Consider the following 25940-nt stretch of genomic DNA (forward strand, 5'->3'; position numbering starts at 1 on the left):
GGGGAGAGGGGGCAGGCAATAAATAACTGACATAATGCACATGTGAATTGGATTACATGCTAGAAAGTGATATCCTCTATGGCCAAAAAACACATACAGTTGACTAAGGGGGTGGCAATGAGCCCTGGGATGGGCATAGATTGTAATTTTAAGTAGGATGCTCAGGGCAGGTGGGCTACTTTGACAAGACCCTGCTTGATAAGGACTGTTGTCTTCCAGACTTCCCTGACCTCCAAAAATGCTCTGCTCAACCCTGATCTTCATCCTGGGTAACACCACCCTCTTTGAAGGCTCCATTGTACCCTCAATTGCCACCCTGAGGCCATGTCCTGGACACCCAAATCATGATGTCCCCCACCCCGGGCTGTCTCCTCTCTGTGTCCTCTGGGTGGTCCTGGAGCCCACCCCCTTCTAGGCTCTTCTCACCATGAGCATTTGCTCCATGATTTCAGCTTTAGCTCCCTCTGGGCTCACCGAGCTTCATCCAGCCACTGAAAGGTGCTTCCATTCTTCCCCAACTCCGTAGGGACTGGAAGGTCTCCAGACCCCACCACTCTGCCAGGACACATTGTGTCCCAGATGGACTCTCCACTAGGAAGCTTTGGGCATTTCTGGAAGATACTCTGTAGACCTCGTAATCACCACCCCCAAGGCCTCCTGCCCTAGGTAGTCTCAATGTAGAATTCTATCAAATATTTCAAGGAAAACTAATGCCAATTTTACACAATCTCTTCTAGAAAATAGAAGAGAGGGAACAGTACTCATTTATATCTTAACTCTGATACCACAACCAGTTATAGGCAGTAGAAAATAAGAAAACTACTGTGCTGGTTTGAAACTGTTATGGACTCCAGAAGAGCCATGATCTTTTATTCCAATCGTGTTGGGTGGAACCTTTTGATTGAGTATTTCCATGGAGATGTGACTCACTCAACTGTGGGTGAGAACTTTGATTAAATTATTTCCATGGCAGTGTTACCTTGCCAATTCCAGATGGTCTTAATTAGATCACTGGAGTCCTTTAAGAGAGTTCACAGAAACAGGGAGCTCAGATAAGCTGAGAGATATTTTGGAGGGAAGATAAAATATTATTCCAGAGTTTGCCCCCGGGAGAAACCAAGAGCCAACAACATTCAGAGATGCTAAGCTAAGAGAAGAATTCCAGTTTGCCCTATAGAAGCTAAGAAAGGATTTCTAGACACTTAGAGAGAAATGCCCCAGGAGAACCAGGAAGAGAGCTGAGAGAATCTAAGTGAGACAGAAGCCCAGAGGAACTTTCGAGAAAGCCATTTTGAAATACAGCCCAGGAGCAAAGGACCAGCAGATGCCAGCCACATGCCTTCCCAGCTGACAGAGGTGTTCCGGACGCCATTGACCTTCCTTCAGTGATGGTATCCTCTTGTTGGTGCCTTAGTTTGGACATATTTATGGCCTCAGAACTGTAAATTTGTAACCTAATAAACCCCCTTTATAAAAGCCAATCCATTTCTGGTATTTTGCCTAATGGCAGTATTAGCAAACCAGAACAACTACAAAGTAGTATCTCTTGTTAACTGACATAAAAAATCCTCCACAAAATAATAGTAAATCATTGTTCTCTTTCTTTCCTACATTGTCCATTTTCCAACTTAACTGAGTCATAGGATCAGCATACACTAAGGCTGTAAAAGTTCTCAGATTAAGGGAAACAAATCTCTTTTGAGTTCATATTTCCCTTCTGCTGCTGCCCCATTTTTCTGTCCCCAATTACAACAAAACTCCTTGAAGGAGTTACCTATATTTGCTGTTTCCCATTCCTCTTCTCCTACTCTTGCAATCACATAAATCAAAACTTTCATCCTTACCTCTCCACTAATACAACTTTTATTATAGGGACCAATGACCTTCATATTACTGAATTTTATGGCCCATTCTTAGTTTTCACCTCACCTGATCTATAAGTAGCACACAACATGGGAGATCATTTCCCATGTGAATCTTGGCTTCCAGTACACAATTCCATCTTGTTCTCTTTTCATTTAACTGCCTGATCCTCCTCAGGCCCCTTTCCTGGTTCCTTCTCATCTAGCAGATCTCTAAACATCCAGGAACCAGAGGGCTCAGTTCTTAGATGTCTCATTTCCTCCACCTACATTCACTTCCTTGGTGATGTCATCCAGTCTCATGGATTTTAAATATCATTATATGCTGATGAATCCCAAATGTATATCAATATAGACCAGGCATCTCTGCTAATGTCCTGATTTGTGTTTTCAGCTGCCTTCTCTACAACTTCCGTTTGGATATTGTTGACAGACAAGTCAACTGAGCTGCAAAGCAACAAAATTTATTTGGGGGTCTCAGAATTGCAATTAGGGGAGTACAGATTCCAGTAGTTGCCCAAACTGTGTCCCTTCCAAGCAAGGGCTTTTAAAGAAAAAGAGGAGGATTACTTGTTTGTGGAGAGTTATGATTGTTAGATGTTTGTGGCTTTCCAAATGTCCTCCAAGTTAGACAGCTTACTGATTTCTTCACCTTGTAGTTGTTTCATGGCATCCAGATGTCCTCAGAAACAGGGTTGCTTTTGGTTTTTCACAACTTGGTGGTTTATATCTGACTGAGATGTATCTAGGAGTAAACCCCTGAATGGCCTACTGACTCCATTTTAAATATCTTAGTCATAGTAACTCCATGCTGTTTTATCTCTTTACTAAATATCTAACAAACATTTCAAAGAGAATTTTTTCAAAGTGAATTCCTGGTCCTCTTCCCCAGTCCCAAGCATATTGCCAGCCTGTTTCCCCCTCAGTCTTTCCTGTCTCAGTAAATGAAAATTTCATTCCTCCAGTTGTTCAGGAAACTTGGAGTCCATCACTGATTCCTCTCTTTTCCCATATTCCACAGCTAATCCAACACTCTACAGCTTCACACTGAGCATTATGAATGATTCATTAGAAAATGTACTGAGATCATATCATTCCTCTATGAAGACCCTTCAATGGCTCCTTTTTAAAATAACAACTTTATTGAGATATTTATACATCATAAAATTCACTGTTTTAAATTGTTTTAGAGTATTCATATAATTGTACAACAGTCACCACTACCTAACTTTAGAATATTTCATAACACCAAAAACAATGTCCCATAGCAATTAGAAGTCACTACCCATTCCTAACTCCCCAGCACCTGGCAACAATTAATCTACTTTTTGTCTGTATGGAATTGTGGATTCTGGACTTTTCGTATAAATGGAATTATGCGGCATGTGGTCTTTTGTGACTGGCTTCTTACTTAGCCTCACTTAGCATAATATTTTCAAAGTTCATATTGTAGCATGTATCGGGACTTCATTCCTTTTTATTGCCAAAGAGTATTCCATTGTATGGAATACTACATTTTGTTCATCCATTCAGCAGTTGATGGACATTTGGGTTTTTCTCACTGTTAAAAGGAAAAATTTTCATGCAAATATAGGCTCTCACAGCTATATTGGGTTACTTGTGTATGAATCTGGCTGCATTCCATTCAGAAAGTAGAAAGAAGCTCCCCCAAAAGGGTGGAAAGTGGGTGCTTATTTGGAGCCAATTCTGATACAAATGAGGAAATGTTCTGATTGGCTGACATTAAGTTTCCAGTTTACATAAGGTTAGTCTTACAAAGTGGGGAGCAGAGAGACATTGGTTAGTTCAGCATCTTTGTCCATTTTTAACAGTCTATCCCTACTGGACAGAGACCAACTAATCACTAAATGTTGCAAAAACTGCAACTTTGTTGGGTTTTCTCTGCTGTCATAGAAAGTCCCATGCATGGTCAGTTTTATCTTTAAAAAAGTCCCTGCCATGTCTTGGAAAAGAGACCTCTCTGGGTAACTCCCAATGCAGGGTGGCTGACCTATTTTGATTTAATGCCACCTTTTGACTATTATGAATAATGCTGCTATGAATATTCATGTACATATTTTTGCATAGAAGTATATTTTCAGTTCTCTTGGGTAGATACCTAGGAATGGGACTGCTGAGTCATATCATATTTAATATGTTGAAGAATTATCAAAATGTTTTCCAAAAGTGGTCGTACCATTTTAAGATCACACAATGAATGAGGGTTCCAATTTCTGCCCATTCTGATGGATTTTCATCTCATTCAAAGTAAGAGTCAGTGTTCTTACAGTGAACTAAATGGACCAACGTATCTGGCATTTTGCTATATCTTTAGTGTTCAAACCACATTGGCCCTTTTGCTGTTCCTCAAATAAAACAAGCATTCTCACTCCAGAGGTCTTTGCATTTGCTCCTTGGGCTGCCTGCTACAGACTGTCCTTAAATACTTCCTTCAGATCTCTGCTCATATGCTCTCTTATCAAAAAGGCCTTCCCTTAGAGCTCTACATCGTTTATTTTGTAAACTGCTTTATCTTCAGCATCAAGAACAGTGAGTGGGCACTGGCTTATCTTAAATTGGTGAATGAATGCCGCATCCTGAGATATTTTCTTTCAAACAAGAAGCCCTAATTGAACAAAATAGATACATTTTCCTTCCTGCGTTGTCCAATTCCTAGAGTCTATATGTAGAACTGTGTATTATTTTTCCCTAGGAAATAATATATTTATTAAAACGGATTCAATCTTGTTTCATTTTCTGTGTCCAAGAAAACGGTGAGGAAATTTTTCGCGTTCTGGATGCTATACTTTTTAATATACTTTTTCTTTGAAAGTCAAAACAGGATTATTTGGAAATGAACAAACAGTAAAAACAACAGCAAAACATAATCAAATGCCCAAAGTAGCGTAAAGCATGTCTTGCTGATCCTCGGTTTTTAACAGCGGGGGTCATCGTTGTCTGCATTTTAGATGGGAGCTTTAAAAAAATCCATATGCCAGGACCACACCCAGACCAATTAATTCAGAAGCCCTGGGAGTGGGAGCCGAACAACTCTACTTTTTGAGGTTCCCAGGTGCACTCAGGCCGGAGACCACCTAAGGCGCCTGCCTGCGCCCCGGACTACATTTCCCAGAAGCCTCGGCGGCCCCTTCCGTTTCCGACCTCCCCGGTGAGCCTGGAGAGCTGCGCGGGCTGCTCGCCGGCTTCCCTGCGGCTGTTGCGCCCCCTCTGCGCTCGCAGACTGGGGGTTCTGTGTGGCTACCCGGGCTCCGTCTGTGGGTCCCCGTCGCTGCCGTCGGGCGCACCCCTCCTTCCTGTCGGGCGCCGTCCGAGGCAAAAGCCGGATTAGGAGACCACGGTCAGGTGGGACAGGGTGGAGACAGGCGGGGACGGGGGCGGGGAGAGGATGGGAAAGAATGGGGACAGGTGGAGATAGGTGGGGACTGGGTGGATGCGGGGCCCCACCCGCAGGAGCGTGGCGGTTTTAAACTAATGCCTTCCCCTAGCCAGTCGCATTATAGAGAGCTCAGGTTCGCGCCGAGACCCAGCGATCGCGTCACCGAGGATAATCTCCACCCTTCTAGGGGAAGGTGCTTGACTGCTCCCAGCCAGGGCTCGGCCTGGAGCAGCTCACGAGACCGGCAGAACCACTTTCCAGGTGGCCGTTTGCTCGGGATCCGAACCACCTTCAGCCGGCAGGGCGGTGAGCAGGTCCTAGCGGGAGCGGGAACGAGGGACCTTCCTCATAATCGTTTCTTCTTTCCCAGATTGACTCTCGAGGAGTCTCTGCCCGGGGAGAGCAGTTCCGGAGACAGATGGCCCCAACGCTACCCAGAAACCACATCCAGGCAAGTTCGATATTTCCTTTTTCCGAGAACTCCCCATGCGTTTCCCAGTGAGTTTTGGCTTTATGCCTCTTGTCCCGAGTTTCTCCCCGTGTATGGACCAAGGCCCGTGAGCCAATCCTGAGTGGGGCCAACTACACTGAGAAGGGGCCCCACTTCCCACCTTCATCCCTTACCATCCCAATCCCCTCATACACCATTGCTGTCCATGCTCTCTAGAGTGCTGGCATCTGGAAAATACTTTGTACCTGAGGCATGGCTGTCGCCCCAGGGACCTTTCACAGAAGGTAAAAAATGGTAGCAGGTAAAGGCAGAGTCTAAAGCATCAGTGAACAGTACACGTGACAGGGATGGCAGAGCTCTCGTGAGCCTCAGGCGTCAGAGGAAACTTCTGAGTGTGCTTTTGATCATTTTAGCTCTGCCAAAAGAATAAATGAAGTTTCCATAATTGGAGAGTAGGGGCAGTGCCTAAGGAGGGTGCTGTATTGGTGAAGCTGACCAAGGCCCAACTTTGGACAGTCTGGCCCCAGAATAAGTTGGACCATTCAGGGTCTAGAATGTCAGGCTGGGGTTTCCTTTATCCTGTAGAAAGCTGGGTTTTGAAGGGTTTTGAGGTGTTGGTGGGAAGTAATCAGCATTTTGAAAGGATGTAGTATATCATATTTGAATACTTTTCAAAATGACTTATTTTTCATATACAGTCTGATAGTAACAAAGGAAACGTCATAAATTAAAGCTCACCTACATTCCTACCACTCTGACAAAGCTCTTCATTTCATTTGAAATGTCTTTGCAGATGCATTTTGTAGGCTTGCCCCTTTTTTCCTTTTAATAGGTCACAGCCGTTGTCTCCAACTTGTACCATAGTCTCGCTGCTACTTTTTATAGCTGCTTTTTATTCTCCATGCCCCACTCGCCCTGGGACCTTGAGCTAGTTCTCTCAGCTCTCTGAGCCACGAAACAGATGGGAGAATACCTTATCCAGTTGTGAAAATCCAGAGGGAGGATGTGTGTCTTTGGGCTTAGCCCTGTGCCTGCTGCATTTTAAGTTGCTAACACTCTAAAAGCCAATTCTCATTTCAAAGATTCTGCCCTAGAGTTCAGACCACAGTCAGCTTAAGCTCTAGCTTCAAGCCGGCATCGCTCTGCATGTCTTTCAGAGGGTCCCTTCATTTGTGGGTTGCACACATCCTTTAGCACTTCTGGGTGCTGGGAGGTGGTTTAGGCCCTGGAGAGAAGAGGCTGACAATACACATCAACCCCTCTTGCCAGGCAGTGAGGAGCGCTGTGAAGAAAACTGAAGCTGGGAAGCGGGCTGGTGGGGGAGAAGGAAAGCGAAGACCTTTCTGGTGAGGTGACACTTACGGAAAGGCCTGCTGCAGTGAGGCTAAGCCAGCGCTGGGCGCCGAGGGGGCAGCAGGACGGGCATGTCCGCAGAGCTCGAGGAGGCCAGCGTGACTGAAAGAGTCACTGCCCCCGTCCACAACCAGCCCTGGATTTTCCTGCTTCTGGTCTTTTCGTTCTTTATTCCTCTGAAGCGAGTTGGCTCCCTGAGTATGTCGTCTTCCCCCCCTGTCGTTCCTTTAGTTAACTGTGTCCTACTTCTCTCCTGTAAACACAGTCTGAAATACCAGAAGCGGGCCTTGAACATCTTGCTTTCCTTCTCCATTGAGGTCTTCCTGGCTCCCGACCTCGGGTGGCCTCGACACGGTTCCCCGATGGGCAGAATTGGGTTTGGTTTTGCAGGGATTGCTGACATTTGGGGACGTGGCAGTGGACTTTACACAGATTGAATGGAGGCACCTGGATCCTGCCCAGAGGGCCCTGTACAGGGATGTGATGCTGGAGAACTATGAGCACCTGGCGTCCATGGGTAAGGCTGTCTTTATCCTCGTCTCCTAATTGGTCTGCTAGGCAACTTTGTCTTTTTACCGGCTCAAGGATTTGGAGTGTGTATTTATTTTTTCAGCCTGGGCTTAGCAGCTGGAGTTCATGCCCCTCCCACCCCTCAGAAAGGTCAGAACCACACAGAGCTCAAGATGGGCAGAGTGCCCAGTTAGTTCTCTAAAATTTTCCCACCGATTCATCTGCCTCCAAAATGAGGAGTTTCTCATCCTCAAGGAGGACCCCAATTTCTGCATGACTTTCCCTCCAACACCTTCTGTCCTTGATTTGGGCATCCTTAATGCCCCACTCCCATCTTCCCTGGTGCATCGTGCCCCTTGCAGACCTGGAAGACGAGACTGAGGTCTGGGAGGACTCCTGGTTCTCACCACCACACTCACGTCCCTTTTCTCTCTCTATGAACAGGGCTTCTCTCTTCCAAACCCAAACTGATCACCCAGCTGGAGCAGGGGGCAGAGCCCTGGATGGAGGTGCAAGATGTTCCATCGGGTACCTGTGCAGGTGAGTGAGGAGGGAGCACAGGGGTGGGGGCTCCTGACCTTAGTTTCCTCTTTTCTTGTCATTTTTCTCATTCTTTCTACTTCTGGGGAGAGCTGCTTCTCCATGGTGGCCTCGGGCCTAGGACCTCCTGCCCTGAAATTCGCAAGCTCTTTGGGCTTTTCTTTCCCATTCTGTTTTCAGGCATTTGCTGGGCCCTCCTTCACTTATTTCTACCTCCTGCCCATTGTCAGTTCCTTCCAATTCCTCTCACCGTTAGCTTGTCAAATGACTAGCTACTCCTTCCAAGATTCTCATCTTTTGCAGCTTTTCTGCAAACTGGTTAAACCCACTTGCCTATTGGATTTTGCAACACGACAGTTTTGACTTTGCTTCCAGTATCTCCAGTTTTTCTTTCTTTAATTGGCTTTAATCTTCATAAAATTATATGAGTCATGTGAATATGGATTAGAAACCTTTTCTGTAATTTTTCATTTTGAGAAAGAGAAAACAATCAGAGATAGTAAGTAGCTTGTTCAAGGTTCCTTGGTGGCAGTGGGATATTCCCAACGTGTCAGTGCTATTTTTGGCAAACTGATGGGGAAGCATTTTTCTTCCCTTTCTTTGTGGCTCTTCTTTTGTTTCTCTTCTTGGTGTCCTTTGCTCTTGGTTCTCATTTTTTTTTTTTTCCTATGGAGACTGCATGTATTTCTGTGTGTCACAGTTGTCACAGTTTAGTTCTAACTCTTTAAGCATAGACGTTTCACCTAAAATCTTTATCCTGCTAGTGTCCCTTTTAAAACTTCTTAGACTTTGTCATTTTGCCTAAATCATCTTCAGGTGAAGTTTCATAATGGTATTTCATGGGAAATGCCAGCAATAACGTAATCTTGCCTAACTTCTTTACACAGTAACATTAGTAATTCAGTCTTCTTTCTTCTTTGTTCTTTCTGTTTTAATTTTGGGTTTGAAATAGGACATTTAAAATTTAGATGTAGTCAAAACTAGCAGTGTTTCCTCTGGTATTCTTTCCTCCATTTAGAAGACTAATAAATCTATAAAGATTTTACAGCCCTTCAATATTTTATGCTTTTTGTGTGTGGGCGTGTTTCCCTCTATTTGTTGTTTTTTAGTGATGCAGATGGTATAAAAGGCAGACGGTTCAGATGATATGCAGTTCCCTCCATCCCTTTCCTAATCACCCACTTTCCCTTTTCAGAGGCAGCCTCATAATTTCTTCTGGAAATTTCCAGATACAGTGTATGCATGTGTTCATATACATGCATTCTCTTTTTTTTTTAAAGCTCATGATAACATAATATTTCCATCCTGCTTTTTTCACTTATATCTTGAAAATCGTTTCTTATGGCAATATAATTTAAAGGCATGTTTTTCTCTTCAGTGCCTGCAGTGTCCCATTTTATGGCTGTACTGTGATTTACATAGTCACTTCCTTAGTGGACATGTTATTTCAAACAGTGTTGAAGTGATTATCTCTTTCACATATCAGTTTTCTCCTTGTACAAGTCAGTCTATAGGGTAAGTTCCTAGAAGAAGGATTGCTGCTTAATGGTTAAGTGTATTTTCAATATTGGTGGATATTAGTGTCCATAGAGTTTTTTTTTCATTAAAAAAATTTATAAAAGATAAATTATTTTAAGGCCTATTTATATGGAGATGCAACTCATTTAGCAGAGAGGAAACCACTGACAATTCAGGTAAACTAGGTACATTGAATTTCAATGTAAATTCTCTTAACCTCCATTTAATTCAAGACTGTATTAACCACACTGCTCCATTTCTTCTGTAAAGCACAGTGAATCTCATAGCAGTTATTCCTTACTCTGGAATGTCCATGCACTTCTGCATTCAACAGTTTGACCTGTTCATTCCCAAACCTGCTAATGCCTATTGTACTCATTATTGCAATTATGTAATTTAATAAAATATTGCATAAAATGAAAAAACAGGTAGAATACAAAACGTTATATACAACAAGATCCCAATTTTGTTAAGAAATCCATGCATACAAAATAAAGAGAATGAGGGGAAACACCCTAGAATATTAATAATGTTCAGCAAGGAACACCAGAGTTGTTATAAAATAGCAGAGTTGTTACGTGATTTGTCTTTTAGTTAAACCCAGCTGTATTTTTGAGTTCTGGCTTTGCTATTTCTAACTTGGACTTGCAGTCTTGGACTACTTATATAACTTCTCGATAGAGATTTTGCATATTTATACTTCTAATGACATGGATTTTCCAGTCAGATCTCAACTTGTCAACATTGTGTCTCATACACTGATAGGTTAAAAATTTTTCTTTCATTTAAGTTTTCATTTTCATTCCTCTTACCAGGTGTGTGGTTGAACATCTTTGACATTCTCAGGAAACTCTTATTTCCTTTTCTGAGAACTGCCTGTTCCTTTACCCATTTTACTATTGGATTGTTGGTCTTTTTATTATCAATATGTAGGGTTTTTTTTTATACATTCAAAAAATTACCTCTGTATCATACATATCCTAGATTGATTTTTTTTTAAATTTTATTTTATTTTGAAATAAATTCAAAGTTATAGGAACAGTTGCAAAAACAATACAAACCCGAGACACGGAACTCCAGCATACCCTGACACCCCTCCCCTGATAACCCAATCCACCAACTGTAACATGCTGTCACACTGGTATTTCTTTCCCTCCCTCCCTCCCTCCCTATCTATCATCCATCATCTATTGCTCTGTCTTCTGAACGTATGAGAGCTAGCTGCACACATCCTTGAACAAACACTGTAATTCACATATACACTTCCCATGAACAAGAACATTCTTTTATGCAATCCCATTAAATGCAGCTAAGAAGTACTAGAGATTCAACATTGATACAAAGCATACATTCTATATTTCCTTTTTTTTTTCCCTCTATGTCTCAACTGTGTCTCTGAGCTGCCTGTCCTCCATCCTTTTAGACTGTCCTTTTTTTTTTTTCTTCCTCAATTGTGGAAACATATATACAGCCTAAATCTTCCCGTTCTACCCCCTCCCTAGCCTTCCATTAGTGGGATTAACCACATTTAGAATGTTGTAATGCTCTTTCCCACCATCCATTACTAGAAATTTCCCTTCACCTCAAACAGCAACCCTACACTCATTTCTTTTTTTTTTTTTTTATTAAATTCAGTTTTATTGAGATACATTCACACACCATACAATCATCCATGATATACAATCCACTGTCCACAGTATGATAACATAGTTATGCGTTTATCACCACAATCTATCTCTGAACATTTTCCTTACATCAGAAGGAACCAGAACAAGAATAAAAGATAAAAGTGAAAAAAGAACACCCAAATCATCCCCCCATCCCACCCCATTTGTCCTTTAGTTTTTATCCCCATTCCTCCACTCATCCATACACTAGATAAAGGGGGTGTGATCCACAAGGTCTTCACAATCACACTGTCACCCCTTGTAATCTACATTATTATATAATTGTCTTCAGGAGTCCAGACTGCTGGGTTGGAGTTTGGTAGTTTCAGGTATTTACTTCTAACTATTCCAATACATTAAAACCTAAGAGGTGTTATCTATATAGTGCATAAGAATGTCCACCAGAGTGACCTCTCGACTCCATTTGGAATCTCTCAGCCACTGAAACTATTTCGTCTCATTTTGCATCCCCCTTTTGGTCAAGAAGATACTCTCAGTCCCACGATGCCAGGTCCACATTCATCCCCGGGAGTCATACTCTGCGTTGCCAGGGAGATTTACACCCCTGAGAGTCGGGTCCCACGTAGTGGGGAGGGCAGCGAGTTCACCTGTCGAGATGGCTCAGTTAGAGAGAGAGAGGGCCACATCTGAGCAACAAAGAAGTACTCAGGGGGAGACTCTTAGGCACCATTACATACAAGTTTAGACTCTTCTTTGTGGTAATGAGCTTCATAAGGGCAAGTCCCATGCTCTAGGGCTCGGCACATCAAACCGCCAGTCCCAATGTTTGTGACAACATCAACACCAGTCCAGGTGAGGATGTCCAACACATCCGCACCTTCCCCCAGATCCTCGGGGCTGGGGAGGGGGAGGCTGTAAATATATTTTTTATTATCTGCCCAAATTACTCTAGGATGTGTCACTATTTCACTCCAGCCTATACTAACCTACCGTATCTCACTTCCTATTCAAAGTTCCATGCAATTGCCTACACTCATTTCTTAACTCCCCATTGCCCCTTCCCCCATTTCTCTTAACCCATACTCTACTTTTCATCTCTATGGTCATATTCTGTGATAATTTCTTTGTGTTTACTGTGGGGCTTAAAATTAGACTCTAAAATCCGTAACAATCTTGTTTTTCTTTGATACCAACTTAACTTCAATAAGACATATAAACTATGCTCCTATACTCCTCCGTTCCCCCACCTTTATATAGTTCTTATCAAAACTTACATATTTTACATTGAGTTCAAAACCACTGATTTGTCGTTAGAGTTTGTATATTTTATATCATGTAGGAAGTAAATAGTGGACTTAAAATTCACAAATTATTGACTTCTATTTGTATTCCATTGTGGTCAGAGAATGTGCTTTGAGTATATCCAATTTTTTTTTTTTTTTTTTTAAATTTATTGAGGCTTGTTTTATGTCCCAGCCTATTAGTCCATTCTGGAGAAAGATCCATGATCACTAGAGAAAAATGAGTGTCCTGGTGATTTGGGATGTAAGGTACTATATATGTCTGTTAAAATTCTCTATATCTCTTTCTCCTTTCTTTGTTTTTCTGTTGGTAGGGACCCCTTTAGTATCTGAAGTAGGGCAGGTCTTTTATTAGCAAAATCTCTCAGCATTTGTTTGTCTATGAAAAATTTAAGCTCTCCCTCAAATTTGAAGGAGAGTTTTGCTGGATAAAGTATTCTTGGTTGGAAATTTTTCTCAGAATTTTAAATATGTCATGCCACTGCCTTCTCACCTCCATGGTGGCCGCTGAGTAGTCACTACTTAGTCTTATGTTGTTTCCTTTGTATGTGGTGAATTGCTTTTCTCTTGCTGTTTTCAGAACTTGCTCCTTCTCTTCAGTATTTGAGAGTCTGGTCAGAATATGTCTCGGAGTAGGTTTATTGGGATTTATTCTATTTGGAGTTTGCTGGGCATTTATACTTTGTGTATTTATGTTGTGTAGAAGGTTGGGGAACTTTTCCCCAACAATTTCTTTGAATACTCTTTCTAGACCTTTACCCTTCTCTTCCCCTTCTGGGACACCAATGAGTCTTAAGTTTGGACGTTTTATTTTATGTATCGTATCCTTTTCGATGTTTTCGATTTTTTTCTCCATTCTTTCTTTTGTTCTTTCATTTTCTGTTATGTGGACTTCTAGGACACTTGAGTTGTTGTTCAACTTCCTCTAATCTTGTTTTATGGGTATCCAGAGTCTTTTTAATTTGGCCAACAGTTTTTTTTATTTCCATAAGATCTTCTATTTTTTTTTATTTACTCTTGTAATGTCTTCTTTATGCTCTTCTAGGATCTTCTTTATGTCCCTTATATCCTGGGCCATGGTCTTCTTCATGTCCTTTATATCCTTTGCCATGTTTTCATTCCTCGATTGTAGTTCTTTGATTAATTGTGCCAAGTACTGTGTCTCTTCTGATATTTTGATTTGGGTCTTTGGGATTGGGTTCTCCATATCATCTGGTTTTATCATATGCATTAAGATTTTCTGTTGTTTTTGGCCTCTTGGCATTTGCTTTGCTTGATAAGGTTCTTTCAAGTTAGTAAAAAAAATATACCAATCTAATTTTTCAGAAATACAAGTTGGTGGCGTACACTTTCTCTAACTAACCAGCAGATGGCATCTGCGAGTCACCTATACCCCTCAAGTCAGTTCTCAACTTTGTTCTTGTGGTGTGTGGGGAAATGATTCTTGTGGGGTTCAGTTGGTGAACTCAATTTGGCTGTGTTGCTGGAGCCGTCCGCCCTGAATGTGGGGCGTGTGTCCCGGTGGCCAGGGAGGAAGGGCAGCTTTAATATTCAATCCCCCCAGGTGTTCCTGGAGATTCAAGGCTGTTGCAAGAGTCTAAGCCTTCATTTCAGTTCTGCCCCCGATCCTCTCTGACGCTGACCCACAAACCACCGGCATTGACATAGCGTCCCTGGGTTTTCTGAGCGGGCCCCCTTTCTCAGCTGTGATCTTCCAGGACCTCTGCCGAAGGAATGCCGGGCTACGTCACAAGTGCGCGCCGTTCCTCAAGGGAAGCCCTGGGCCGCCGGGCCGTGCAGGGGCGCTCTCAGCCTGATGGAAAGATGGCTGAACGGGGCGTCTCCACCCCTCCCCTGTCCTCGCACAGTTCCTCCTTTCCAGCTCAAGGACAACTGGCGCTGCTCTAGGCTGTGGGCACGGCCCCGGCCAGGAGTGTCTCCAGCCCGCCAGGGAGCGGCTGCAAGCAGTGGGGTTTCTTTCTCCTTTCGGCTCTCCCCTCCACTCCCCTGGCCTTGAGGGAATCTGCAGTGGGCTCTCCTCCCCACCAGACAGTGAGAGGCCGGCTCAGACTGCTTCTGCCATGCTTCCACTGCACAGTTTTCACCATCGCAAATGCAGCTGCTCCTGGGTTTTTCCCTTTTTTTTTTTTTTCAAAAGAACCAATTCGTCTCCAAATGCCAACTCCTGGCTTCCCTACACTGCAGCGTGGCTGCGGGTCTTTCAGCTGGCTTACTCACTCGTTTCAGAATGCAGACTCCCGTTTTCACCAAGTGTACGGCCCCTGTGGTTTTAGCAGACCTTGTCCAGCTGGTGCGTTGCTGAAACCGGTATTCTGGGTCACCTTCTGGTTTTTATCTAGTATTTTTCACAGAGGTGTTATTTTGCCCTGTCTCACCTAGCTGCCATCTTAGGTTCTCCCCTAGATTGATTTTTAAATTTATTTTGTATTACTTTATATAAATGGTGAGTTTTGCCTTGCAGAATTTTATTTTTATGCAGCTTTGTTAAAAAAAATTCTTTTTAATGTCACCCAGGTGCTGTGAAAAAACTATTTTCCCCCTGTTTTCTTTCAGTGCTTTTGTGGTTATTTTTTCTATTTAAGTTTTTGATTCATCTAGAGTTTATTGTAAAATAAGGCATGAAGTACTTAATTTTTTCCAGATAGCTATGCTGTTGTCTCAACAAAATTTACTGAATAATCTTTTATCTATTGAGTTACATGGATAGATTCCATGTAGAGATTAATACTCATGTTTAAGGCTGTGCATTTTCCTGTCCAAGAGCAGATGATGCTTTTCCATTTATTCAGAACTTTTTTTCCTGCAGTATTGTATCTTAAAACTTTCTTTGCATGGATTTTGCACATTTCTTCATTTTATTCCTAGATAATTTATGTATTTTTTTGTGATAATAAATTTGATCTACAGTATCATTCATTTCCATAAGAACTGCTATTCTGTTATTCTTTCAAATTTTTCTTTATGCTCTTCTAGTGTCTTCTTGATATCCTTTATCTCTTTAGCCAATTCAGTGAAGTTATTCAGAAGATTTGTTTGAACATCTTTGATTATTTCCAAATTCTGTGTCTCCTCTGACTTTTTAATTTGGTCACTTGGCTTGGCCATATCTTCTTGCTTCTTCATGTGCTTTGTGATTTTTTGCTAGTTTCTTGGCATTTAGTTATCTTGATAAGGCTATTTTGAAAGTTGATTTCCCTCATTTGCCTAAGATTCTGTAGTTGCTTGGGTTTACGATGAAGGTCACCTTTGGCACTTGGTTTGTCAGTAATTCCCAGCCAAACCTGGGCTGTGGCCTCATGCTGGAGGTACAGCCCTTTTCAGACGTCTATTAGAGGCTGGTAGAAAAGCAGTTTGCCAGACTGTGCTTTCCCTGTCTTCCCAGCAGATGGTGCTCTTGGGCCCTGCCTCTCCCCAACTGTGACAGCCTGCTGGGTCAGGACCCAGCCAGACAGCAGTTTGGTCAAGGCTGCAGGTCTCTGTGTGCACTGGGAGCCACTGACTCTGGGGGTAGGCGATGGGCTCTGTGCACCTTGGCTGAGACCGCGCCTGTGGGCACAATGTGTCTGGTGATTCCTAGGCTCCCATGTGGAAAGACCCTGGACTGGGGAACTGATAGGTCTAAATTCCCCAGCCCACAGCCAGCCCAGGAGTGCTCTGCTTTTCACTAGCCAGCAAGATCTGGGTTTCTTTTAGGGCATTGCTTTGACAGCTGGGTCATCTGTATTTCTCGGCCAAAACAGGGCTGGGTCCCTGTGCAGGGAGTGTACACCAGCTTCAGTGGGCCTGGGATAGGGTCTGGAGAGGCTCTGAAAAGTCCTGCAGTTTTTGGCCTGCCCAGAAGATGGTGCTGTTCAGTTACTTAATTGTCCTCAGCAGCTGTTTACCAGCATCTGGCAGTGTCTGACCAGGAGGGGCTGAAACCGTGGGGTTCCTGTGCCCTCACTTCACTGGCTATGTCCCCCACTTTACTTGTGGAGGGTTCCCCCAGTGCCCCAGTTTGCAGCCGTCCCCCCGGCAAGGCCCTGGTTGCCTGCTGCTGTTTCCCTCAAGGGTGGGGAAGGGCTTTCAGTCCAGGTTTTCTCAGATTCTTCGTCCCTCACTGACCTGGGCCTTGAAGTGTCCTTCCCTGTGCCCCGGGTCCCCAGACAGTTGATTTGGATAGTTTCTGCCTGGCTACTTGCTGCTTTTTGGGAAGATTTTGCGGCTCCCTCCCTGATCCTCCATTTGGAAGCTCTTCCTTGCTGCCCTTTTGTATTCCACCCTCCCTCACGGCTTAAGTCCTGCTGTGGGTCCCTGTGGGCTTGGGTCTCTGTGTCTGGACAGAGGGGATCTGTCTCACTGCGGTGAGAGATTTCACAGTCTGTCCCCGGCGGGTGGTGGGAGGGATCCCAGCTGCTGCCTCTGGGCGCTCTCCCAGCTGTGTGGTACTGAGTAAGGGGGAAGGGAGAAGACTGGCTGGTTCGGGATGGATGTTTGCTACCAGATATTCTTCTCTTTCTTCTATTCAGCTTTTGTGGGATCCTTCTCCAATCTATACCTTCCTCCAGAGTTCTGAACAAGTGAGAATTGTCCTTTTTTTGCTGAATCTCTGGGGAGAGGTTTTCAGTTGCTGTTTACATCACCATGTTTTTGTTGATGATGACATAACCTCTTTCACTGGATTTTGATTTCAATTATTCTGGTACTTTTTTGGACCCTTTGTGTTTTCATCCTCTGGAATAGTCTAATTCACATGATGCTTAGCTAGGTGTTCTTTAAAGGTTTAGGTATTTTATTTTATTTTATTTTTTTACTTTATTATTGTGGCAGGGGGAAAGGGGAATAAATGGGAGTAGTTATTTGACAGTATTCCCGCTAATATAATAACTTGACCAAGTAGATTTTCTCTCTCCAGCCAACAGTTTTGGTAATTTTCACTTTCCTAAAAATATCTAGTACATTCTGGTTTTCAAATTTATACGCATAAGATTGAACAAAGTACCTTTTATGATTCTTTTTATAATATCCTTTGCATTTTGTTTATTTTCCTCTGATTTCATACTTTATTTATTTGTCTTTTTTCCATTTTTTTCCCCTTCATTAGTAACATTTTATTTCTTTAAGGAAGAGCTCTTGGATATGTTTATTAGTGTTACTGTTTCTGTGTTTTCAGTCTTTAATTCCTGCTTTATTAACTTTTCCTTTTTCTTTGGTTTATTTATTTTTTCTTAACCTTCTTAGTTGTTTACTTATTTCACTGATTTTACTCTTTTCTTGTTTATGGAGTATAAATATGAACGTCATAAACTTTTCTTTGAGCAGTGTTTTATCTGTATTCAGTAGGTTCTGTTATGTAGTATTTTCACTATCTTTATTTTTCAGATATTTTGCAATTTGTGGTTTGATTTCTCTGAAGTGTTGTGGGACTCATAAATTAACCTTTATTTTTCTGTCTTAAAGCCTCTTAAAACTTTTTAAATAAAATACATCTACACAGAAATTGATAAAATATATATGTATAACTGAAATTAATATTTCTAAAGTGTAACCAGCACTCAAGTCAAGAAAGAGAACTTTGGCAATACCCCAGTAAATCACATCTTATCCTTCCCAATCCCAGCATAACCATTGTTCTGATTTCTGTTATGTCACTTATTTTTGCCTGTTTGTTAACTTTATGTGAATGGAATCATATAGTAGGTATTATTTTTATCTGGCTTCTTATGTATTACATTTTGGGGGATTCATCCATTTTCATTCACTTTCCTTGCTCTGAGTCAATCAATGGTTCTTACACTCTAGCATGCATCAGAATGCTTGTTAAAATACACATTGCTGGGCCCCATCCCCAGAGTTTTTTTGTTTAATTGAGATATATTCACATACCAAACCATCCATCCAAAGTGTACAATCATACCAAACTATCCATCCAAAGTGTACAATCAGTGGCTTTTAACTATAATCACAGAATTGTGCATTCATCACCATAATCAATTTTAGAATGTTTTCATTACTCTAGAAAAAACCCCCATATCCCTTAACAATCACCTCTCAATCTCTTTATCCTTCCCCAGCCCTTCATAACCATTAATCTAATTCTGTCTCTATAGATTTATTAAATTCACATTTTATAGAAATGGAATCATACAATATGTAGTACCTCGTGTCTGCTTTTTTTCACTTAGCATGTTTGTTTTTTTGTTTGCTTTTATTATGTTTTTTTAATTAGAGAAGTTGTAGGTTTACATAAAACTAATTAATTCTGTACCTATAGATTTATTTATATTTATAGAATAGTAAAATGTTACTGTTAGCAATAGTCCATAGTTAGCATTAGGTGTATTTTCCCCCATATACCACCCTCTTATTAACACCTTGTAATAGTGACCTACATTTGTTACAGTTCATGAAAGAATATTCTTACATTTGTACTATTCACCACAGACATCATCTACCATAGGGTATGCTGTTATGGTGTCCCATGTTTTAGCCTCTAGCTTTCCTTCTAGTAACATATACAGCCCAAAACTTCCCTATCACATTCATAATTCAGTGCTGTTAATTACACTCACAGTAATGTTACCATCACCTCTATCTGTTTCCAAACATTTACAATCAACCTAAATAGAAATTCTCTGCATGTTAAGCATCAACTCCCCATTCTCTACCTCCATTCTATCTCTTGGTAACCTGTGTTCCAGATTCTAACTTTATGAGTTTGCTTATAATAATTAGTCCATATCAGTGAAATCATACAGTATTTGCCCTTTGGTGTCTGGCTGTTTCACTCAACATAATGTCTGCCGGGTTCATCCGTGTTGTCACATGTATCAGGACTTCAGTCCTTACTGCTGAGTAATATTCCATTGAATGTGTAAACCACATTTTGCTTATCCATTCCTCAGTTGATCAACTCTTGGATTGTTCCCATCTTTTGATGATTGTGAATAATTCTGCTATGAACACCAGTGTGCAAATGTCTGCTTGAATTCCCGCCTTCAGTTCTTCTCAGTATATACCTAGTAATGGGATTGCTGGGTCATATGGTAATTCTATGCTTAGCTTCCTGAGAACTGCCAAACTCTTCCACGGCAGCTGCACCATTTTACATTCCCACCAACAGGGAATGAGTGTTCTCTTTCTCCACATCCTCTCCAACACTCGTAGTTTTTTTATTTTTTAAAAATTTTATTTAAAAAAAATTTTTTTTTAACTGTGGCCATTCTAGTGGGTATGAAATGATATCTCATTTTGGTTTCGGTTTGCATTTTTGTAGTGGCTAGTGTTGAGCATCTTTTCAAGTGATTTTTAGCCATTTGTGTTTCCTCTTTGGAAAAATGTCTATTTGTGTTTTTTGCCTATTTTTTAGTTGGGTTGTTTGTCTTTTTATTGTTGAATGGTAAGTTTTTTTTTATATATTCTGGATATTAAACCCTTATAAGATATGTAGTTTCCAAGTATTTTCTCCCATTCCATAGGCTGCCTTTTCACTATCTTAACAAAATCCTTTGAAGCACGGAAATTTTTAATTTTGTGGAGGTCCCATTTATCTACTTCTTCTTTTGTTATTTGTGCTTTGGGTTTAAAGTCTAAGAAACTTTTCTTACCACAAGTTCTTAAGGATGCTTCCCTACATTTTCTTCTAGGTGTTTCATGGTCCTGGCTCTTATATTTAGGTCTTTGACCCATTTTGAGTTACTTTTTTCTACAGTTTGAGGTAGGCATCCTTTTTCATTGTTTTGGATATGGATATCCAGTTCTCCAAACACCGTTTGTTGAAGAGACTGTTCTGTCCCAGTTGGGTAGACTTGCCAGCCTTGTCAAATATCCATTGGCCATAGATGTGTCAATCTATTTCTGAACTCTCAAGTTGATTCCCTTGGTCAATATATCTATCTTTAATCCAGTATCTTGCTGTTTTGCCCACTGTAGCTTTGCAATATGCTTTAAAGTCAGGATGTGTGAGTCCCCCAACTTTGCTTTTCTTTCTCAACATGTCTTTGGCCATTTGGGCCCCTTACCCTTCCAAGTACATTTGATAATTGGCTATTCCAATACTGCAAATAGGCTGCTGGAATTCTGATTAGGATTGCATTGAATCTGTAAATGAGTTTGGGTAGAACCGGCATCTTAATGATACTTAGTCTTCTGATCCATGAACAGGGGATGTCCTTCCATTTATTTAGGTCTTCTTTGATTTCTTTTAGCAATGTTTTGTAGTTTTCTGCGTACACGTCCTTTACAGCCTTGGTTAAATTTATTTCCTAGATATTTGATTCTTTTAATTGCTATTGTAGTTGAAATCTCCTCAGATTGCTCATTACTTACTAGTCTGGTATCTGTAATATTTAAACAGCTAGAGAAAAATCACAAGGTTCACTTTTTGATTGGCAGGTTCATTTTTTTGAAGCTTTTTTTTAAAAAAGCTCAAATTAGGTTATTTAAAATTTGTTGACATGAGAACTGTTTTTGTTTCTGACTTTTTCTGTTTCATTTTCTGATCCATTAAATGTGGTTCACAGTCAAATTCTCACAAAGAAATGTTATTCTCAAGTTCTTGGGGATGGGACGATGTTCTCAAATGTACCATGCTACAGAATCTGCTCCAGTAAACATGGCTTGCTTTGTGATACTTGGCTTTCTCCTCAGATTCTCTCATCTTTCCCACATTCTTTTCCTCCCCTCCCATCCCCTCCCCTCCCCTCTCTCAGCCTCTCCCCTGTTTCCTATGTTACTTTCCTAACTTGCCAGCATTTTAGATGTGCCTTGCATTCCTTAAATATCATGTTTATAATATAACTTTCATTTCTTTAGAATTCTACTTCTTCTGTCTTTAGTTTTGCCATCTTAGTTAGCAAGAATCACACGTAGGGCACATTAATTTTACATTACCCTTAGTTGTATAGAATAAAACATTTTCTTTATGCTTGAACAGCTCTCATTTCAGTAATTCAGCATAGAGAACATTTGAATTTGTAAAATTTTTTTTCAGTCCAGGAGTACTGGTTTGAAACAACGATGTCAACCGTAAGGCAGCATACTTCTGAAGAATCTGTTCTGGAAGATGGACCAAAAAGTGTCATGATGGAAGGAGACCTGGACTGGGAGGGAAGAAGTTCCACAGATAGGAAGCCCTATAAATGCAAGGAATGTGGGAGAGTCTTCAAATATAATTCTTCCTTTATTAACCACCAGAGAAATCATACTGGTGAGAAACCCCATAAATGTAAAGAATGTGGGATAGCCTTTATGAGTAGCTCATCCCTTTTAAATCATCAAAAAATTCATATGGGCAAGCAATCTTATAGATGTGTTGAGTGTGGGAAATTCCTCAAGAAGCACGCAACGTTTATTAATCATCAGAGAATTCATTCTGGAGAGAAACCCCATAAATGCAATGATTGTGGAAAAACTTTCAAGAAGAACTCAATCCTTTTAAGTCATCAGAGAACTCATACTGGCCAGAAACCCTACAAATGCAATGACTGTGGGAGAGCTTTTGCTCAGAATGTAGCCCTTACTCGTCATGAGAGAATACATAGTGGAGAGAAGCCCTTTAAATGTAATGAATGTGGGAAAGCTTTCAGGGATAGCTCAACTGTATGGGAACATCGAAAAATCCATACTGGAGAGAAACCTTATTGGTGTAATGAATGTGGAAAGGTCTTTAGGAGAAGCTCAACGCTTATGACTCATCAAAGAATTCATACAGGAGAGAAACCCTATCACTGTAGCAAATGTGGAAAATCTTTTATGTATAGCTCATCCTTTACTGGGCATCAGAAAACTCATAGTGGAAGTAAGCCCTATCAGTGTAATGACTGTGGGAAAAGCTTTACGACACGCTCAACCCTTAATGGACATCTGCGAATTCATACTGGAGAAAAACCCTATCCTTGTAAGAAGTGCGGGAAAGCCTTCAGGCACAGCTCAGGCCTTATTGAACATCAGAGAATCCATACTGGAGAAAAACCTTACAAGTGTAATGAATGTGGCAAGGCTTTTTCCCACTGTTCATCCTTTAAACAGCATAAGAAAACTCATAACAAAGACAGACCCATCAAATGTAGTGTGGTAAATCATTAAGAAATAGGTTATTCCTTCTGATCAGGAGGAGACATTTAAAAAAATTGCTCATTTAACAAAAATATTCTGAATGTGTCTATCCTGAGAGCTTCTCACTTGTGAGGATGTTCATTGTACTAGTGAAACATGGGAAGAACCTAAGTGTCAATCAATATGGAAATAGTTGCTATGGAGCACAATGTAGCAATTGAAAAGAATGAGGTAGAACTCCCTATAGGACCATAGAAAGATCCCCATGATATCTTGTTAAATTAAAGAAGCAAGCTGGAGAAAATCTTATATATCATGGTCTCATTTATTTATATATTAAAAAATGATGCTATTTTTATGTATGTACATCTATTTATGTTATGATCAAAAAGATTTGGAAAAATAAAGGTCAGACATTAACAGTAGTTATCTTTGAGGTGGATGGACTCTTGGTATTATGAGGGGACATTTTGGCTTTGGTTGTGTTCTTTGAGATTTTCATTAAAGTATACATTTATGTTTCTTCTATAAATTAATATAGTCATCTCCATAAATAAGAAAATTCAGAAGCCATTAAAACACACATACACACACACACACTAAAAAACTTTTGTATGACCAGAGGCATTACACTGTTAAATACAAAGGGCCAGATTTGGAGACTATATTACCACTATCATATATAACAAACAAATAGTACTTAGAATATTTAAAGAGTGCTTACAGATACAGAAGAAAAATATTAAAATCCCAGTGGAGAAATGATCTGGAAATGAATGTACAGTAGTATGGAAAAGAAATATTAATGGTTAAACATAAAAAGAGCTTTAAAGGAATATGAATTAAAACAATGATCAGAGCCTTTTTCTTGGCCTATTTGGCAAAAGTTAATAAGATTGAAAATGTCTGGTGTTTTGGAGGGTGCAAGAAAATAGGCACACTCATATTTGTAAAGGAATTGTGAGTTAATGTGTTTGTGGTAAGAGGCATAATTTGACTACACATCTCAAGTTTTAAAGGAGCATACACCCTTTAACCAAATAGTTCTTGAAATCTGTAATAACATGTAAGGATGAACTTTACAGCATTGAAATAGTGAAAAGTTGGCCACCATAATGTCCATCCCTAGGAAAATGGCTAAGTTGAGATATGTGCATTCTTTCGACTACAACGTAGTCATTTAAATTTAATTACAATGCAGTCATTTAATTAATTAGCATTAATGATTTGGTCTTGAATGAACTAAGACAAAGATGCCTAAGACATTAAGTGGGGGGAAAAAGAAGCCAAATCATAGAATATGAAATAGCACCCTGTTTTATATAGTTTATGCATTACTCCAAGCTTTTATAATGACAGTATATTACTGGTGTTAATTTAAAACAAAGGAAACCAAAGCAAAATTGTAGAGGGATGTTATAAAGCAGAAAAGAAAGGAACTAAGCATTCAACTCAAGAAACTAGAATAGGGGCAGAATTAATCAAAAGAAGCAGTTGGATCTACCTACATTGTTGTTAGTGAAAACTAGTTGTACTAGTTTGGGTATCAGTTTGGCAACATGAATCAGAATCTAAAAATATATTCTCTTGACCCAGAAATACCTGTCAAAATATCTAAGGAGATAATTTGACTAGTTTATGGACATAGTGTAGTTCATCATAGTATTGTTTGTAATAAAACTTGGAAAGGAGGCAGGAAAAAAGATAAATGGGGAGATGTTTAAAAAAATTATAGAACTTTCATAGGCTGATATCCCTGAAGCACAATAAACAACCCCAAACTTATTTTGTTATGCTCGCAGGTATTTGGGTCAAGGATTCAGAAAGAAACTAGATGGAACAGCTTTTTAAATGCTGTCTGGGGTCCCAGCTGGAGGTGATTCGATGGGTGGTGGGATTATCTGAAGCTACACAGTCTGATATGGTAGCCACTAGTGGTTAGAACAGTTGAAATGTGGGTAGTCTGAATTGAGATGTGCTTTAAGTGTAAAATACACATTGGATTTGAAGATTTAGTAGGAAAAACCCTAAAATATCTCAATTTTAAAACATTTCATGTGGAAATGTTTGGGAATATTGGGTTAGATTAAATATATTATTAAAGCTAATTAAAGTGTTTAATGTGGCTACTAGAGAATTAAAAGTTACACGTGGTCCACATTTGTGTTCCATTATATTTCTGTTGGACAACACTGATCTGAAGTTTCTCTCACAGGTCTGGTGGTTGATGCTCTTGGCTGGGAACTCAGGATGTTGGCAGGATTACCCATATGGACTTTCCATGTGATTGGGCTTCCTCACAGCATGGGGCTTGGGTTCCAAGAGTGAGTATCGCATGAGAACCAAGCAAAGAATATTTCCTGGTATGGCCTTGCCTTAGCAGTAAATCACTTCCCTCATAGTCAAGCCTACCCAACATCAAAGGGAGGAAACAGACTGTTCTTCTTCATGGGAGGAGTATCTAAGAGTCATTGCAGAAGAGCATGTTGAATGGAAGATATTATGATCATTTTGGAGAGTACCGTCTACCACTGGAATAGTCTACAGCCACTATAAAGGATGGAGTAAATATGTCATATTGAATGAACAAAGTAGGTCACAGAATAGTATCTAAAAGCTGTGTGACAGCAATTAGGAACATGAACTTTGAAGTCATGGTGCAAGATGTAGCTCATTTCTTTCTATGCTTTGCAAGGCCATTGGCAACTTATATAACTACCAAGGCATCTACCATGTGCAGATAAACTTATTAGCTTGATTTAAAAGATAAAATATTTTACAGTATTTAGCTCAGTGTCAAATGCAGATAAGCACAAGGTAATGTTAGCTGGTGCTATATTAATGATCATATCCTATTTGGTCTGGTTTGTTTATTTTTAAATACATTATAATATATGTTTAAGGGAATATTTGGACCAGGTCCAAAATTAATAGTTTTTTTTTAAGTTTGTGAGAAAAAGTCTTGTGACTCCAAGAAATAGACATTGATTAGAATGGTTTTTAAAACCATCTCTGGATTTGTAACTGAAAATAACATTTAATCATAATCAGATATTATTTACAGTATTTTCTCTGCCCTCTGCTAGTGAGGTCTCTAACTGAATTGATTAAAGGTCTCAAACAGACTTAGGAGGGCACAGTGGTTTTATCCTCCATTAAGCCTACCCCTGGCTTGTCTCCTTGAGGTAAAGTACTTGAACATGAAAAACAAAATATTTCAAAATGGTAGTAGTAGTTATTGATACAGGTTTATAAGAGAGAACTGGGAGATTTTTTTTTTACATAACTTGCATGTAATTTGGGTAGTTGATAATCATGTTTTTG

The 25940-nt window shown here is 40.4% G+C and overlaps 1 protein-coding gene across 3 annotated transcripts; it reads left to right on the forward strand.

Moving 5' to 3' along the window:
* The first annotated feature begins 5034 nt into the window (after positions 1 to 5034).
* On the forward strand, positions 5035 to 23139 carry ZNF485 (zinc finger protein 485). 3 transcript variants are annotated; one of them, XM_037804577.1, is made up of 5 exons: positions 5035 to 5225; positions 5630 to 5710; positions 7454 to 7580; positions 8018 to 8113; positions 21553 to 23139. In XM_037804577.1, the coding sequence occupies exons 2-5, from the start codon at positions 5678 to 5680 to the stop codon at positions 22644 to 22646; spliced, it is 1350 nt and encodes a 449-aa protein (XP_037660505.1). In that variant the 5' UTR covers positions 5035 to 5225; positions 5630 to 5677; the 3' UTR covers positions 22647 to 23139. The 3 variants fall into 3 exon arrangements, with proteins under 3 accessions (XP_037660505.1, XP_037660507.1, XP_037660506.1); XM_037804579.1 differs by having other exon boundaries at positions 5035 to 5220; XM_037804578.1 differs by lacking the exon at positions 5035 to 5225 and adding an exon at positions 5464 to 5520.
* The last annotated feature ends 2801 nt before the right edge of the window (positions 23140 to 25940 follow it).

This window comes from Choloepus didactylus, chromosome 15 (genome assembly GCF_015220235.1).
Source record: "Choloepus didactylus isolate mChoDid1 chromosome 15, mChoDid1.pri, whole genome shotgun sequence".
Lineage (NCBI taxonomy): Eukaryota > Metazoa > Chordata > Mammalia > Pilosa > Megalonychidae > Choloepus > Choloepus didactylus.